This window comes from Rhagoletis zephyria, unplaced genomic scaffold (genome assembly GCF_001687245.7).
Source record: "Rhagoletis zephyria isolate East Lansing unplaced genomic scaffold, Rhagoletis_zephyria_1.1 Rzeph_scaffold_00952, whole genome shotgun sequence".
NCBI lineage: Eukaryota > Metazoa > Arthropoda > Insecta > Diptera > Tephritidae > Rhagoletis > Rhagoletis zephyria.
Genome location: NW_016158036.1, coordinates 140,418 through 151,915, shown reverse-complemented (window position 1 = coordinate 151,915; position 11,498 = coordinate 140,418). Strand labels below are relative to the sequence as shown.

Below are 11,498 nucleotides of genomic sequence, written 5' to 3'. Positions count from 1 at the left end.
TATTGTTGAGGTGGCCGGAAATGAATCTAGTCGCTTTGGAACGGATCGGAAATGTTTTCCGGATGCAATCAAAATATTATGCCTAGCTTCCTGGGAACTCGTCCTACATTGTGCTCTTTTAATACTAAAGCGCGGCCCTTTTTGAGAAAATGTCGTAAGTTAAAACCGTTATAAGTTCGTGTCTACTGGTATATTTCGTTAGGTTTTCCTACAAAAACGCATATTTACTTTTTGGAAAAATTCATCTACCTTTAAGTACAATTTTTCTACAAATTAGGTACATTTGGATTTTAATTTTCCATCTCTGTCATATACCAATGTAACTTTGATCCAATACTTTTCGTGAAAAATCCTGTAAAACTGTCAAATAGCAAAATTACTCTCTGAAGTGAGAGTAAAAAGTGAGTAACAACAAAAAGTACGGGAACAAAAAAACCATTTTTCCTGTAAAAACGTCAACCAGTGATTGCTTGAAACTTTTCATGATTTTACCAGAAGAAAAAGTTCGGGTAAAATCTTGCAACTTCATTCTCTACACAACTCTCCAAAAGTCGCTCTCATTTACAGGATTTTGGAGGATTGTTGAGTACGGGAACATTTTTGCTGCAAGTTCGTGTAAAATCCTGTAAGTTCATGGAGTACTGGATCAGAGCTAATAATTGAACATAAACTTTTTGTTTAAGCGCATAAATTGTAATCCTCATAATTAAAAAAAAAAAAAACTATTAAGGAACATTTTCACAATCATTCGTTAACTAATTTACTAATGTACACCCAATAGTTATAACCAGCTTTTTTATATTAAATAACTAAAGACTGGGAAAAGTGCTGCAAATACAGTTACAGGCCGATTCTGAACAGAAACTCCCCGGGAGTTTACTCTCTTTTCCCTTTCCTCCTTTCATGAATAAAAATTCCCAGGGGATTTTTTATATTAAAGTCACGGAAACAAATTCCCAGAGAACAAACTCCCCGGGAGTATTAATAATTGGCCTGATAATAAATAAATTTTACATGAAAAAAACGAGCAAACGATGTTGCCGCGTTGCAACCCTAGTTAACCCCTATTTATTCCACCTGGAAAAGCTTGATGATATCACATACACATTTATCGTTGCTTATCGATAATTTGGCATCCCCATCAATTAATAGAAAAAAATTGTTTGTATTGTATTTCGGAGGAATCTTTGGTATTTTGCAAAGAATTCGGTAGACGAAATTTCTGCATTCGATCCGAAATATCTGCTATCTGGTATGTTACAAAGCATTTGGATATTTTCTTAATTTTTTAATTGCTAATCAAAATTAATTTTAACTTTAGTCTATTCTGAGCGAAGGTATAAAAAAGTAATGAGCGATTGGTCGAAATCACACAAAAACGCCAGTAACGCAAAAGTCGAAAAAATGACGGAAGACGCATCAAAGTTTCTGGGTGGTATCCTTGGTGATATAAGCTCAAGATCTGCATATACGCAAATTGCAATTGGAGCCACATCGGGATGGTAAGTAATTGCTTTTTTGTGCTATGATCTAGCAATTTTTTTATACAGCCATCTTTGCATATATGTGAGTATTTGTAGGCTGGGAGCGGTGGCGTTTGTCATAGGACACTTCTAGTTTAGGCAAATATTAATAAATGACGTAATAGCCAAAATTATGAGAAATTATGCATATATATTTGTTCTGTTCAAAGAAGCCATGTTGCAATACGTAACGAGGTGGAAATACATACGTAATCATGTGTAGCCCAAAAGTGATTAATCATAGTAGTTTTTTGAGCAATGTTGTAACAGCATAGAGATACATAGATATTAGGTTGAGGATTGCATGCGACCCCGAGATCTAAGGCTTGTTGGAGATGCAATCATAACCGCAGTGTTGCACGTATTATTAAAGCATTACGTTCGGTGTGAATTTCTAGCAACGTTTTATCAGTTGGGAAGTTGCAACAATATTGCAAATTTTCATCAGTGCTACAGTATTGCCGCTTTTACTACGTGCCTCGAACAGGCCTCTATTGTGCCCCCTTTTGTAACAGGATACAAGTTTGTCGAGAGTTTTTTAGAGATTGATACTGTAGTGACAATCCTTTTGGAGTGCTGCTAGAGTGACAGTCTTGGCCAGATATAAATCTAATCTGTTCCCCAAAGAGTTTTTGGGGAGTGTTGCTGGAGTGACAGTCCTTGGCTAGATATAAATATAATAAATAATAAATGTTCCCATATAAGTGTTTGAGTCAATCTGCTGTGGTAACACTCCAGCCGGAATGAAATCAAGTAGTTCCATTGGCACATTATCGCTTTTCTGTTGAAACCAGCATCAACAAACTCTTTTTTTATGACATATTTCGGCCCTATTAGTCTATTACTATGTATTATAAATATCTGCAAATTTGGTTTTATCTAATATTAATTTTAATATCATTAGGATTACTGGCTTTGCAACAATGAAAATTGGAAAGTTTGCGGCTTTTGCTATTGGCGGAGGCATTATTTTAATGGAGATCGCCCATCAAGAGGGCTTCATCGAGATTGATTGGTCTAAAATTACAGGAAAACTTGATAAAGTCACTGATAAAGTAGAAACTGCTGTTACTGGACAAGAAAAAAATTGGATTGAAAAGGTATGTGAAAAACTTTCTACAAGTGCAGCAGAAACCCGTATTCATAAAACGTTTGTGTAGTATGTACATACGTATTGTACATAAATGGATTTTCTTATTTGGCACGACCAACACCTTACATAGCCATCACCAGATTCAATCAGCTATTGCATGCTGAGTCTTTGCCCACTCATATATTGAAGAAAGTTTTAAGAATCGATCAGTCTCCTGAGAAATGTTATTTTGCTTGCTTAGCTTTTGTATCAAATTGGTATTATACAACACAGAAATAATCGATTTCAAAATTAACTGTATTGCATTAGAATCATACCAAAAACCGCTTTAAATATGTATGTAAATAAAGTTGCCACTAATCGTATTTTTTTTATTTGACCAGGGCAAAGTGTTTGTTAAAAACAACGCAGTTTTCACCGTAGCATTTCTTGGTGGCGCGCTTGTTGGAGTTGGCTGCGCATGAATTACTTTAGGATCAATGTTATCTATAGCAGGCTGTTAACCATGAATATTTTAGACTTCGATATTAAAAACATTATTATATCTTTTGCGTATGTTTGTAAATCGTTGTCTTTGGCTTTGCAATAAATTAATATAATAATAAGTGTTTTTATTTTTTTTTTGTAACACGTATTATAATATGTAGGCAGAAAATTCACGAGATCCCCTGCAAATATTTTTTGCGGAAGTATTTTGTTTCTTAACTCAAGAATAGAAAATGCGTGCGTCTTCAGCTTCCCAATGCATATAAATGCACACTTATTTTTAATTTTTTTTTCCTCTTCACTTTCAGACTGAACGTTTTGTCGATCGTAAACTTGATCGCGCCGAGAACATATTGAAGTCAAAAACAAAGAAAGCCAAGAAATGGTATAGCAAACTAATTGGCGATGAAAATGGACCCAAGGTAAACGATCTTCACATCTTCTTGACAGCTTTTGTGGGCGGAATTGCATTAGGCGTAGCTTCGTCCTAAAGGAAATCTCAATATAACTTATGATGTTATTCTTATACCTAGATACTTGTCTCATTCATCACATACTAATATAATTTAGTGTAACCGAGTTAACTCAACATTTGTTTATCAAAGCGAGAATATTATGATGTGATTGATATCCCAATAGTGCTTGCATTAAAAGAATTGTATTATCAATGAATTAAAATAAAACAAGTGAGCAGTGGTTTACGAAATTGCCACTGACCAGTTATTTTTGGAACATTTCACTATTCAAAACAAAAAAAACGTTTAAAAACTCAGCATCCTAACTAATTGAGTATATCTTAAACTAAAGACAATTACTATTTAGATACGAATAACTTTTTTATTTAATAAATTTATTTAAATTTTATTGAATGCAGCAACATCTACACTTTGTACGTAATCCTCTAACTTTTCGATTTCTTCAGTTAGCCAATCGATAGAGACTTTATCATCTTCAACGACGCAGGAGATGCTAAGCTTTTGAATACCAAAAGCGACTGGCACAAACTTAGAAGCACCCCATAAAAGGCCATCTGTCTCGATTTTTCTTATTTCTGTTTCCATGACCTTAAGATCTGTCTCATCGTCCCATGGTTTGACATCTAAAATCAAGCTGGATTTGGCGATAATTTGCGGTTTCTTCGATTTCTTTGCAGCGTAAGCAGCCAGACGCTCTTCACGTATGCGCGCGGCTTCGTCGTCCTCTTCTTCTTCGGATCCAAAAAGGTCGACATCATCATCGTCTTCTTCGGCAGCCACTTTTACAGGAGCGGCCTTAGCAGCAGGGGCGGGAATAGGGTTGGCTGATACAGCTCCAGATAATTCGGTGTTCACCTTTTTCTCTAAAGCTGTTATACGGTTTTGGGTTTCCAAACATACCGACTTCAAGCTCTCGACTAACTTTCTCAAATCGGCATTGTCTTTTTCTATAGCAGCAACGCGATCTAGGACCTCGCCAGACACTGGAGAAGAAGTCAGTGTAGTAATACCGTCCATCTATAAAATAAAAGTGTGGAATGAAACTTGTATTTTCGTTTGTCGTTTAACGTCATGTACCATAAATGAATGAGAAGCTATCCTATATTTGCAGATAAAAAAAAATATATATGTCCTACAACTGTTTAAAATTATACAAAACTACAGTTATGAACAATTTGACATACGTACATATGCATATATAGATAATTACCTTTTCTAAAGAATTTTTTATGTGCTCTCTGGCCTTGGCGATTTCCGAGACTAAAGTGCACTGACTGTTGGCCGCGGTACCCTTTAAAATAAGTAATATTTTTTTAGTATTTAAATTACCTAGTCAATTAATACTAACGGATAATAATTACTGATGCACAGGACAATAGGTAGTGTGGGATGAAATAAATAAGAAAATAATGTTTGAAAGCTTTTAAGTGGAATTCGAATCAAAAGCAAACAAATGTTTACAGCTTGTTTTGGGAGCAATCAAAAAATGTAAGAAGGACACACACACAAATACAAAAACAACTCATTTCTGCAACGTAGAGCTGCATGTATGTATATGCAATCCTTTAATTGTGAACAAAAAATTCGAAATTACTAAAAACCGCAACTTATACATTAAATACCAAAAATATGTATATAGTGATAACAAGCGCTTTTGTGGCGATGCTTAATAAAAAAGAAAAAAAGGTGGTACCAAGCCAAAATATCTATAATGAATAATCATCGCTAACCGACAAATCGGTATTTTTCTTAGCTGTTTTATTTCTCTTTTTGAGCTTCTCTCCAGTTGATTTTGCCCCCACTTTAGCTATTTCAATGGGTGCATTAACCTGGTGGCCGGTTAATAAAAGCCTCTCTTCGCTTTCAGAGTTTGTCGATATTTCCGTGACTTTTGCTATACTTTCATTCTTCTTGTTCTTGATTTTTTTGTTTTTTTTCTGTTTAGATGGGGGCTCTTGGACACCATTCAAGTGTCCGTCGCCACTTATCTGTTTATCCTCCTATGAGCAGCATGAAAGGAAATATAACTCCATATTAGATTTCTAATGATAAATATTGGACCGACACGTGTAACATTTTCGTACATGCATACGCATATAAAATATGTACATACCTACTTCGTAGGTGTTAAGCAAACCCATTATGTAGTTTCTACTTTTTAATCTCTTACCTCCTTGTTTAAAAATTCGTAATATTGACGTTCGGCATTGTGAAAGTTGGCTTTATCCACCCAGAATCGGTCTGCAGCTAAAGTTGTGGTCATTTTTATTTTATATATTTTTGTAATTACTAGATCCGCAAATTTCGCTACGTCAGTCGTGAGATGTATGCCACAGTATTTTAGTAAAGGCACGACTAATCGAATAACCGATTATAATTCATTCGATTAACGATTTAATTGCATCGAAATTTTCCTTTCAATTAATCGAGCGATTAACCGATTAATTTTGAAAATAGTCGGAAAGAAATCATCAAAAATTTACTACTTTATGCAGCGTTTTTGCTGCATTTAAAATGCAACATTTAGCACTTTCGAACATATGTTTTCGAAGAGCGTTCATGCTATCGCATTTAGCAAATGTACATTTACGCGTAAGCAAAAACAGCCCATTACTCACACAATAATGTATGAATCAAAATTCCGCAACAAAACTGGAATTCTTACCACTCAATAATATAAGCAACAATAAAAAGGGTCCACTCTACTCGAAATTTTTTACATTATCGTTTTCTGCAAATTTTTTAAACGATATTTTTGCAAAAACACCGCAACACAAGTTTTCCACAATTCAAAACACTGCAAGCCGCGTCTCAAACGCGTCGAAACAGAGGAACATGGAATGTTCGAAAAGTTCGCAGTTTGGCTCTGCGCATTGGGACCTGTCACAGGGTCAATATTTATTGACGTGATCCAAGTATCGCGATATTTACCGTCAATAAATAGTGAACGTACGTGTCACACTTTCGAAACGCGATCCATACTAGAGTGGGTAACTCAGCACTGTGCTGAGCTACTGTGCTGACTCTTAAGGCCCGTCCACATAGAACTTTGGCGTTGCGTTGGCGTTGGCGTCGCTTCAACAGCTGACTATGAATACATGAATTCAAACGCAGCCGTCCACATAGCCAAAATTCGACAACGCTCACGCCAACACAAAGCAAAAAGATGGCCAACTCTCATCTTTTCGCGTGCGTCGCTCGTCAGCTGTTGCAAATAAATAAAATTATGTGAAATATTTTCCTTTTTAATCAAGTGCGGGCAAGAAATATCGTTTTTAATGCAATTATTGATATGAAATATTAATTTATCTGTCGTTAGTATGTTAATGTAGTGGCCCAAGCATTCGCTGCCAAGCGCTCATTGTAGCAAGCATACTTTTAACGTGCGTTCTGTCAAACCAACGCCAACGCCAAAGCCAACACGAAAGTTCTATGTGGACCGGCCTTTAGAACTGTGCCGCACGCTCAGACTCACCTCTGAAAAAATTTGTAACTGCCATCCCTAAATTGGCGCGTCAAGCGCCAAACAACTGTCAAAAATCCTCATGCCCATACAATTTGTATGAAGCATCCCACAATAACGCGGCGCTAACGCCGAGCAAATGGAATTTTCATTTTTGACAGGGCGTTACGTGTTGAAGTTGGATGCGGAAGACGGAAAGAAAGAGAAAGGACAAAAAAGTGAAAGAGGAAACGAGAATAAAAACGAGAGGATCTGAGAAAACGTCAAAAATTACGACGCGTTGATTTGGGGATAGCGCGCGCTGACACTCGTCGACAATGGATAACGCAACGCTTAGCGCTCCAATTTAGGGACGGCAGTTAGTCAGTTTATGTGCTGACAATGTATAGCTCAGTATGCTAAAGAGCCGATATGGTAAATCAGTTGATGTGCTGACACTGCATAGCTCGGTGCGGCTTGCATTGTTTAGAACTGTGTCGATGTGGTAACTCAATTGATGAGCTCACACATTCATACAATACGATCTTCCAAAAAGTATCATAATAGGTGGCATCACTAGACTAACCATCAATTGAATATACGACTATTAAATTTAAAGGAAGCAAGGCGTATAGCCTAGTTATGTTGCACTGCTATACCATTTTTACGTAAAAATCAAAACCAAACAGAATTCTACATGTGAAGTGCTATGCGTTGGGTAACCGCTAACATGCATAGCCCATTTAACAGATTCTTATGTGACAACTCTCAAGCAAAACTAAGTAGGGAATTATTTTGCAAATGAACTCACCAGTTGAAATCAGCTTTCTAAAATTTTGCCGGCCAGCTACGAACAGAAGCTAAGGATAACCTTTTCTAAATCGATTTTGATTACTAACATCATCAATTATTTCGATGTACATACCAATTGTGCGATACCCTGCAAAAATCGTTGGACCATGTAGTCTATTTGTGGTAAATTGGAGTACTTACAAAAGTGTTCCTCTGTCATGCTGTAGCGGACCAACTCGTGTCTCTGCGCCAGCTTATTGTTTGTTATCCGATCACTGCTCGTGTTTTAACGAAACGTGATTGAAGTTGAGCATTTGAAAGCACATTTGCATGTCTGGCTGTAGCTGAACGTGTAGAGATGCTCGCTGTTAGTTCTTAGCTCCCAGCANCTTTAACGAAAGCACATGAAAGCACGAAAGCATTTGAAAGCACATTTGCATGTCTGGCTGTAGCTGAACGTGTAGAGATGCTCGCTGTTAGTTCTTAGCTCCCAGCATGTTCGGGTTCGAATGCCGTCAGAGGCAACATGTAATTTTTAATTTTTGTCTTGGTTTTTATTAATTTCGAAAAAGCATTTGAGAAGTGAAGAACAAAAGCGTGTACAAACGAAAAAATATAACAACAATGCCATTGTTAATATGTTGGAGTAGTTTTGTGCTACTCTGATGTAATGCAGGGATGGAGTATATGGTCCTGCCCTAGGACATCGCAATGTTAATTGGACCATATTTTTTATATGAATTGTGGTTAATTTTGGAGTACTCTTTGGTCCTTAGGGAGTACTCTTTACACGCATGCATGGAGTAGTCGCGATTTTTGCAGGGTAGCGCACTTGTGCCAACTCACTGTGCTGACTCATTAGCCCTGTTCGCGTACGCACTATCCAGTAAATCCAGTACTAATTTTATTGGTTTTTTACTGGATGTCGTTTTCGTACGCAAAAACTTGCATGAAACTAGCAAAAGAGGGGAAATTGAGAGAGCAAAAATGACAGCTGAACTTGCAAGTTTCACTGGATTTTTACTGGATAAATTTTTACTAGCAACTATTTGCTAGTAAGAAAAACAGCTGATGGCATGATGCTTAATGTAATTCANAAATCACATTAAGAAAATAATTGTTTGTGGTGCTCTTAGAGTTGCAATTGAAAAAATAAACCTATTTTAATATATAATAAGATGGAAAACACTAGTTTTCTAAGAAAATTGCATCGGAAAATAACAAATTAATCAGCTGTTCATAAAACTAGCAACTTCTTGCTGGTTTTGCTTTTTCGTACTTTCTTGCATATTTCACTCATTGGGAGTAAATATTGGCTTACTCTCCGAAATTTGGTTACTGGCAAGTTACTGGATATTTTTTGCTGGAGAATACGTAAACACAACTATTAAAGTGAGTTGGAGTTACTGAGTCAACACACCAAAATTTACAGAGTTACCCACCCTTAATCCATACACTTCGTCAGTACATCTTTTACTCTCATAATGGGAACATCGGCTTAAAATCTTTCAAAACAAATTGGAACAAATTTTAATTAACATTGGAAATTTTAAAATGATTGTGGAATGCATTATCTGTAAATTATACGCACAAAATAAACATATTTTCTTGCGTCATAATAAGCGTTCAGGCACAAAAATTATGCAAATACTGACGAGATAATTATTGAACATGTAGCATTCGTCCGCGATCCATCATCAATATGGATCGCGATCCAAATATCGTGATAATTACTGACCATGTGACAGGGCCCATTCGCAACGTCAGATACTACTAAAATTCTTAAGATACATTTCCCGTACTTAAAAATAAATATTAGCTTTAATTTATTTTATGATTAAATACTTACGGACCACACCTCAAATTCTTCAGCTGAAATTAGTCAAGAACGTAAACCTACCGGTACGTAAACCCGAGTCAGCTGACACGATCTGTCTTACCAAAGCGCCATGTAAATGAAAACTCAACACCGCAGAATTTTTCTGTAGTTGTAGCCCGTAGCGCAAAAATCTGCGGAATTTAGATTTTTCCGTGTCAGCTGATTTCTCCTTCTTTAGATGGTTGCCACTTCGTCAGTTTTACAGATGGTAAAAAAGATATAAGTTCCTATTCAAAATATGTTTAAAATATTTGAAATTTACTATTGAATAAGGTTTTTGTTGAAAACTAAGTAGTTTATATTTAGCTAAAATCTATTATAGCACGAAAAATTGTAGTTGAAAGGGTAAGTTTATGGAAAGGCATTGATGAGTGGCAACAGTGTAGTAAGCAACACTGAGGGCTCCAGTAATCGACAAAATTCTGCGTATACAGACTGCGTTTAAGTATACGTTCTGCGTTCTCGACTAATTTCAGCTTTCTGCATCAAAATTGCCGAAACAATAGGTTCATTCCTTATCTTTTTGGACTAAAATCTGAAAAGTGTCAAAATGCCAGAGCGTAAGCAAAATGCGCTCACTAAAAGAGAATAACAGCGTTAGCGCCGCGTTATTGTGGGATGCTTCATACAAATTGTATGGGCATGAGGATTTTTGACAGTTGTTTGGCGCTTGACGCGCCAATTTAGGGATGGCAGTTAGGGACGGCAGTAATGCTTGTCAACGCTTTGCGCCACTATCAAACAGACCGCTTGTCAAGCGGTCGCGTTGATGGAAAATCAAAAATTTTTGATTTTCCATCAACACGAGCCGACAACAAGTACGTGTGACACGACGATCTCCGATTGCCTCGGTTGCTGGGGTAACCAACAACCACAATATAACCAGTAAACAACCTTCGGTGAATTTGGCGACTGCCTTCCTCGGGGATGAATATGCTAGGGATGAAATTATTGGTACAGACGCCTTCCAAGCACGCAGGGTTGCTTTTAAGAAGCAATAATAATTACTCCAAATGGTTTCAAAAAGTATAGTGCAAAACTAAATTTATTGAATAATTCCACATAAAATGGTATACATAAATGACTCATTTTCTAAACGATTTAAATAAAACGCATTTTATAACCTTTTTTGTGCAAACGGCGTTTGCGAATTGATAGAAAAGTACTACGGATTGTAAATTTTTGTTAACTATGAGGTGAATGAAAATTTTCAACCCGGCCTGACGGTTTTGAAGAGTTTTTTTGTTCTAATTTTATTACTAAGGGGTATAATAAATGCATGGCTTTTAGTTCTAGAAGAATAAAAGTCAGTAAAAACAAGTATTTTTTGTATAATTTCTGATTTTAATTGCTCAACTTTTGCACCAGAGCAACTGTCAAATATTTCCAGCAGTAAAAAGTTACGAATTGGCACAGCAGAAAAGTAAAATTTTCTCGCCATAATAAAAAGTTTTTTCAACATGGAACTTTTCTACTAATTGACATGAAATTACTATCTCAACGTTCGGAGCGCTGCCACTGAGGGCCTTTGCCAACTAATAAAAAAGAGAAAGCTTGGAAAGACCAAACAAAAATTTTGAGATTTCTCGTTGTGAATACGAATGCCATAGTTTTTACCTAGCTCGTGGGACTACGCAAAATTTTTACAGCTTGTAAATATGTATACACATAAAGTTGTTGGCGGTTATAAACAGTCAAAATCAAAATGGAGAAAAGAACAAAAAGCGTACGTTAGTTGTCAGTTATGAAGTAAATCCAATTTATTTGCGAATATTTGTTTATTCTATTTATTGAAAGGCAACCACGA

General features: G+C 36.3%; 2 protein-coding genes across 6 annotated transcripts; one reads left to right on the top strand and one right to left on the bottom strand.

The window, feature by feature from the left end:
* Nucleotides 1-1,093: 1,093 nt before the first annotated feature.
* On the top strand, nt 1,094-3,825 carry LOC108362167 (FUN14 domain-containing protein 1B). Of its 4 annotated transcripts, none has more exons than XM_017615033.1 (4): nt 1,094-1,252; nt 1,322-1,502; nt 2,428-2,623; nt 3,411-3,825. In XM_017615033.1, exons 2-4 carry the CDS (start codon nt 1,351-1,353, stop codon nt 3,591-3,593), a joined length of 531 nt encoding a protein of 176 aa, XP_017470522.1. In that variant the 5' UTR covers nt 1,094-1,252; nt 1,322-1,350; the 3' UTR covers nt 3,594-3,825. The 4 variants fall into 4 exon arrangements, with proteins under 4 accessions (XP_017470522.1, XP_017470525.1, XP_017470526.1 ...); XM_017615036.1 differs by lacking the exon at nt 3,411-3,825 and adding an exon at nt 3,000-3,221; XM_017615037.1 differs by lacking the exon at nt 3,411-3,825 and adding an exon at nt 3,000-3,221 and having other exon boundaries at nt 1,104-1,244; nt 1,321-1,502.
* Nucleotides 3,826-3,919: 94 nt separating this feature from the next.
* Nucleotides 3,920-6,014, bottom strand: eEF1delta (elongation factor 1-delta). 2 transcript variants are annotated; one of them, XM_017615031.1, is made up of 4 exons: nt 5,749-6,014; nt 5,309-5,578; nt 4,789-4,869; nt 3,920-4,595 (listed from the first exon to the last, which is right to left on the bottom strand). In XM_017615031.1, the coding sequence occupies exons 1-4, from the start codon at nt 5,839-5,841 to the stop codon at nt 3,957-3,959; spliced, it is 1,083 nt and encodes a 360-aa protein (XP_017470520.1). In that variant the 5' UTR covers nt 5,842-6,014; the 3' UTR covers nt 3,920-3,956. The 2 variants fall into 2 exon arrangements, with proteins under 2 accessions (XP_017470520.1, XP_017470521.1); XM_017615032.1 differs by lacking the exon at nt 5,309-5,578 and having other exon boundaries at nt 5,749-6,008.
* Nucleotides 6,015-11,498: the final 5,484 nt, after the last annotated feature.

What these genes read in the sequence shown, in the direction of transcription:
- LOC108362167 (XM_017615033.1), top strand. Translation starts at nt 1,351, where the DNA reads ATGAGCGATTGGTCGAAATCACACAAAAACGCCAGTAACGCAAAAGTC. An exon ending in ATTGGAGCCACATCGGGATG is followed by an intron (nt 1,503 to 2,427) that starts GTAAGTAATTGC and finishes TAATATCATTAG; the next exon opens with GATTACTGGCTTTGCAACAA. An exon ending in AAAAAAATTGGATTGAAAAG is followed by an intron (nt 2,624 to 3,410) that starts GTATGTGAAAAA and finishes CTTCACTTTCAG; the next exon opens with ACTGAACGTTTTGTCGATCG.
- eEF1delta (XM_017615031.1), bottom strand. Translation starts at nt 5,841, where the DNA reads ATGACCACAACTTTAGCTGCAGACCGATTCTGGGTGGATAAAGCCAAC. An exon ending in ACGAATTTTTAAACAAGGAG is followed by an intron (nt 5,579 to 5,748) that starts GTAAGAGATTAA and finishes TGCTGCTCATAG; the next exon opens with GAGGATAAACAGATAAGTGG. An exon ending in AGAAAAATACCGATTTGTCG is followed by an intron (nt 4,870 to 5,308) that starts GTTAGCGATGAT and finishes CTTATTTTAAAG; the next exon opens with GGTACCGCGGCCAACAGTCA.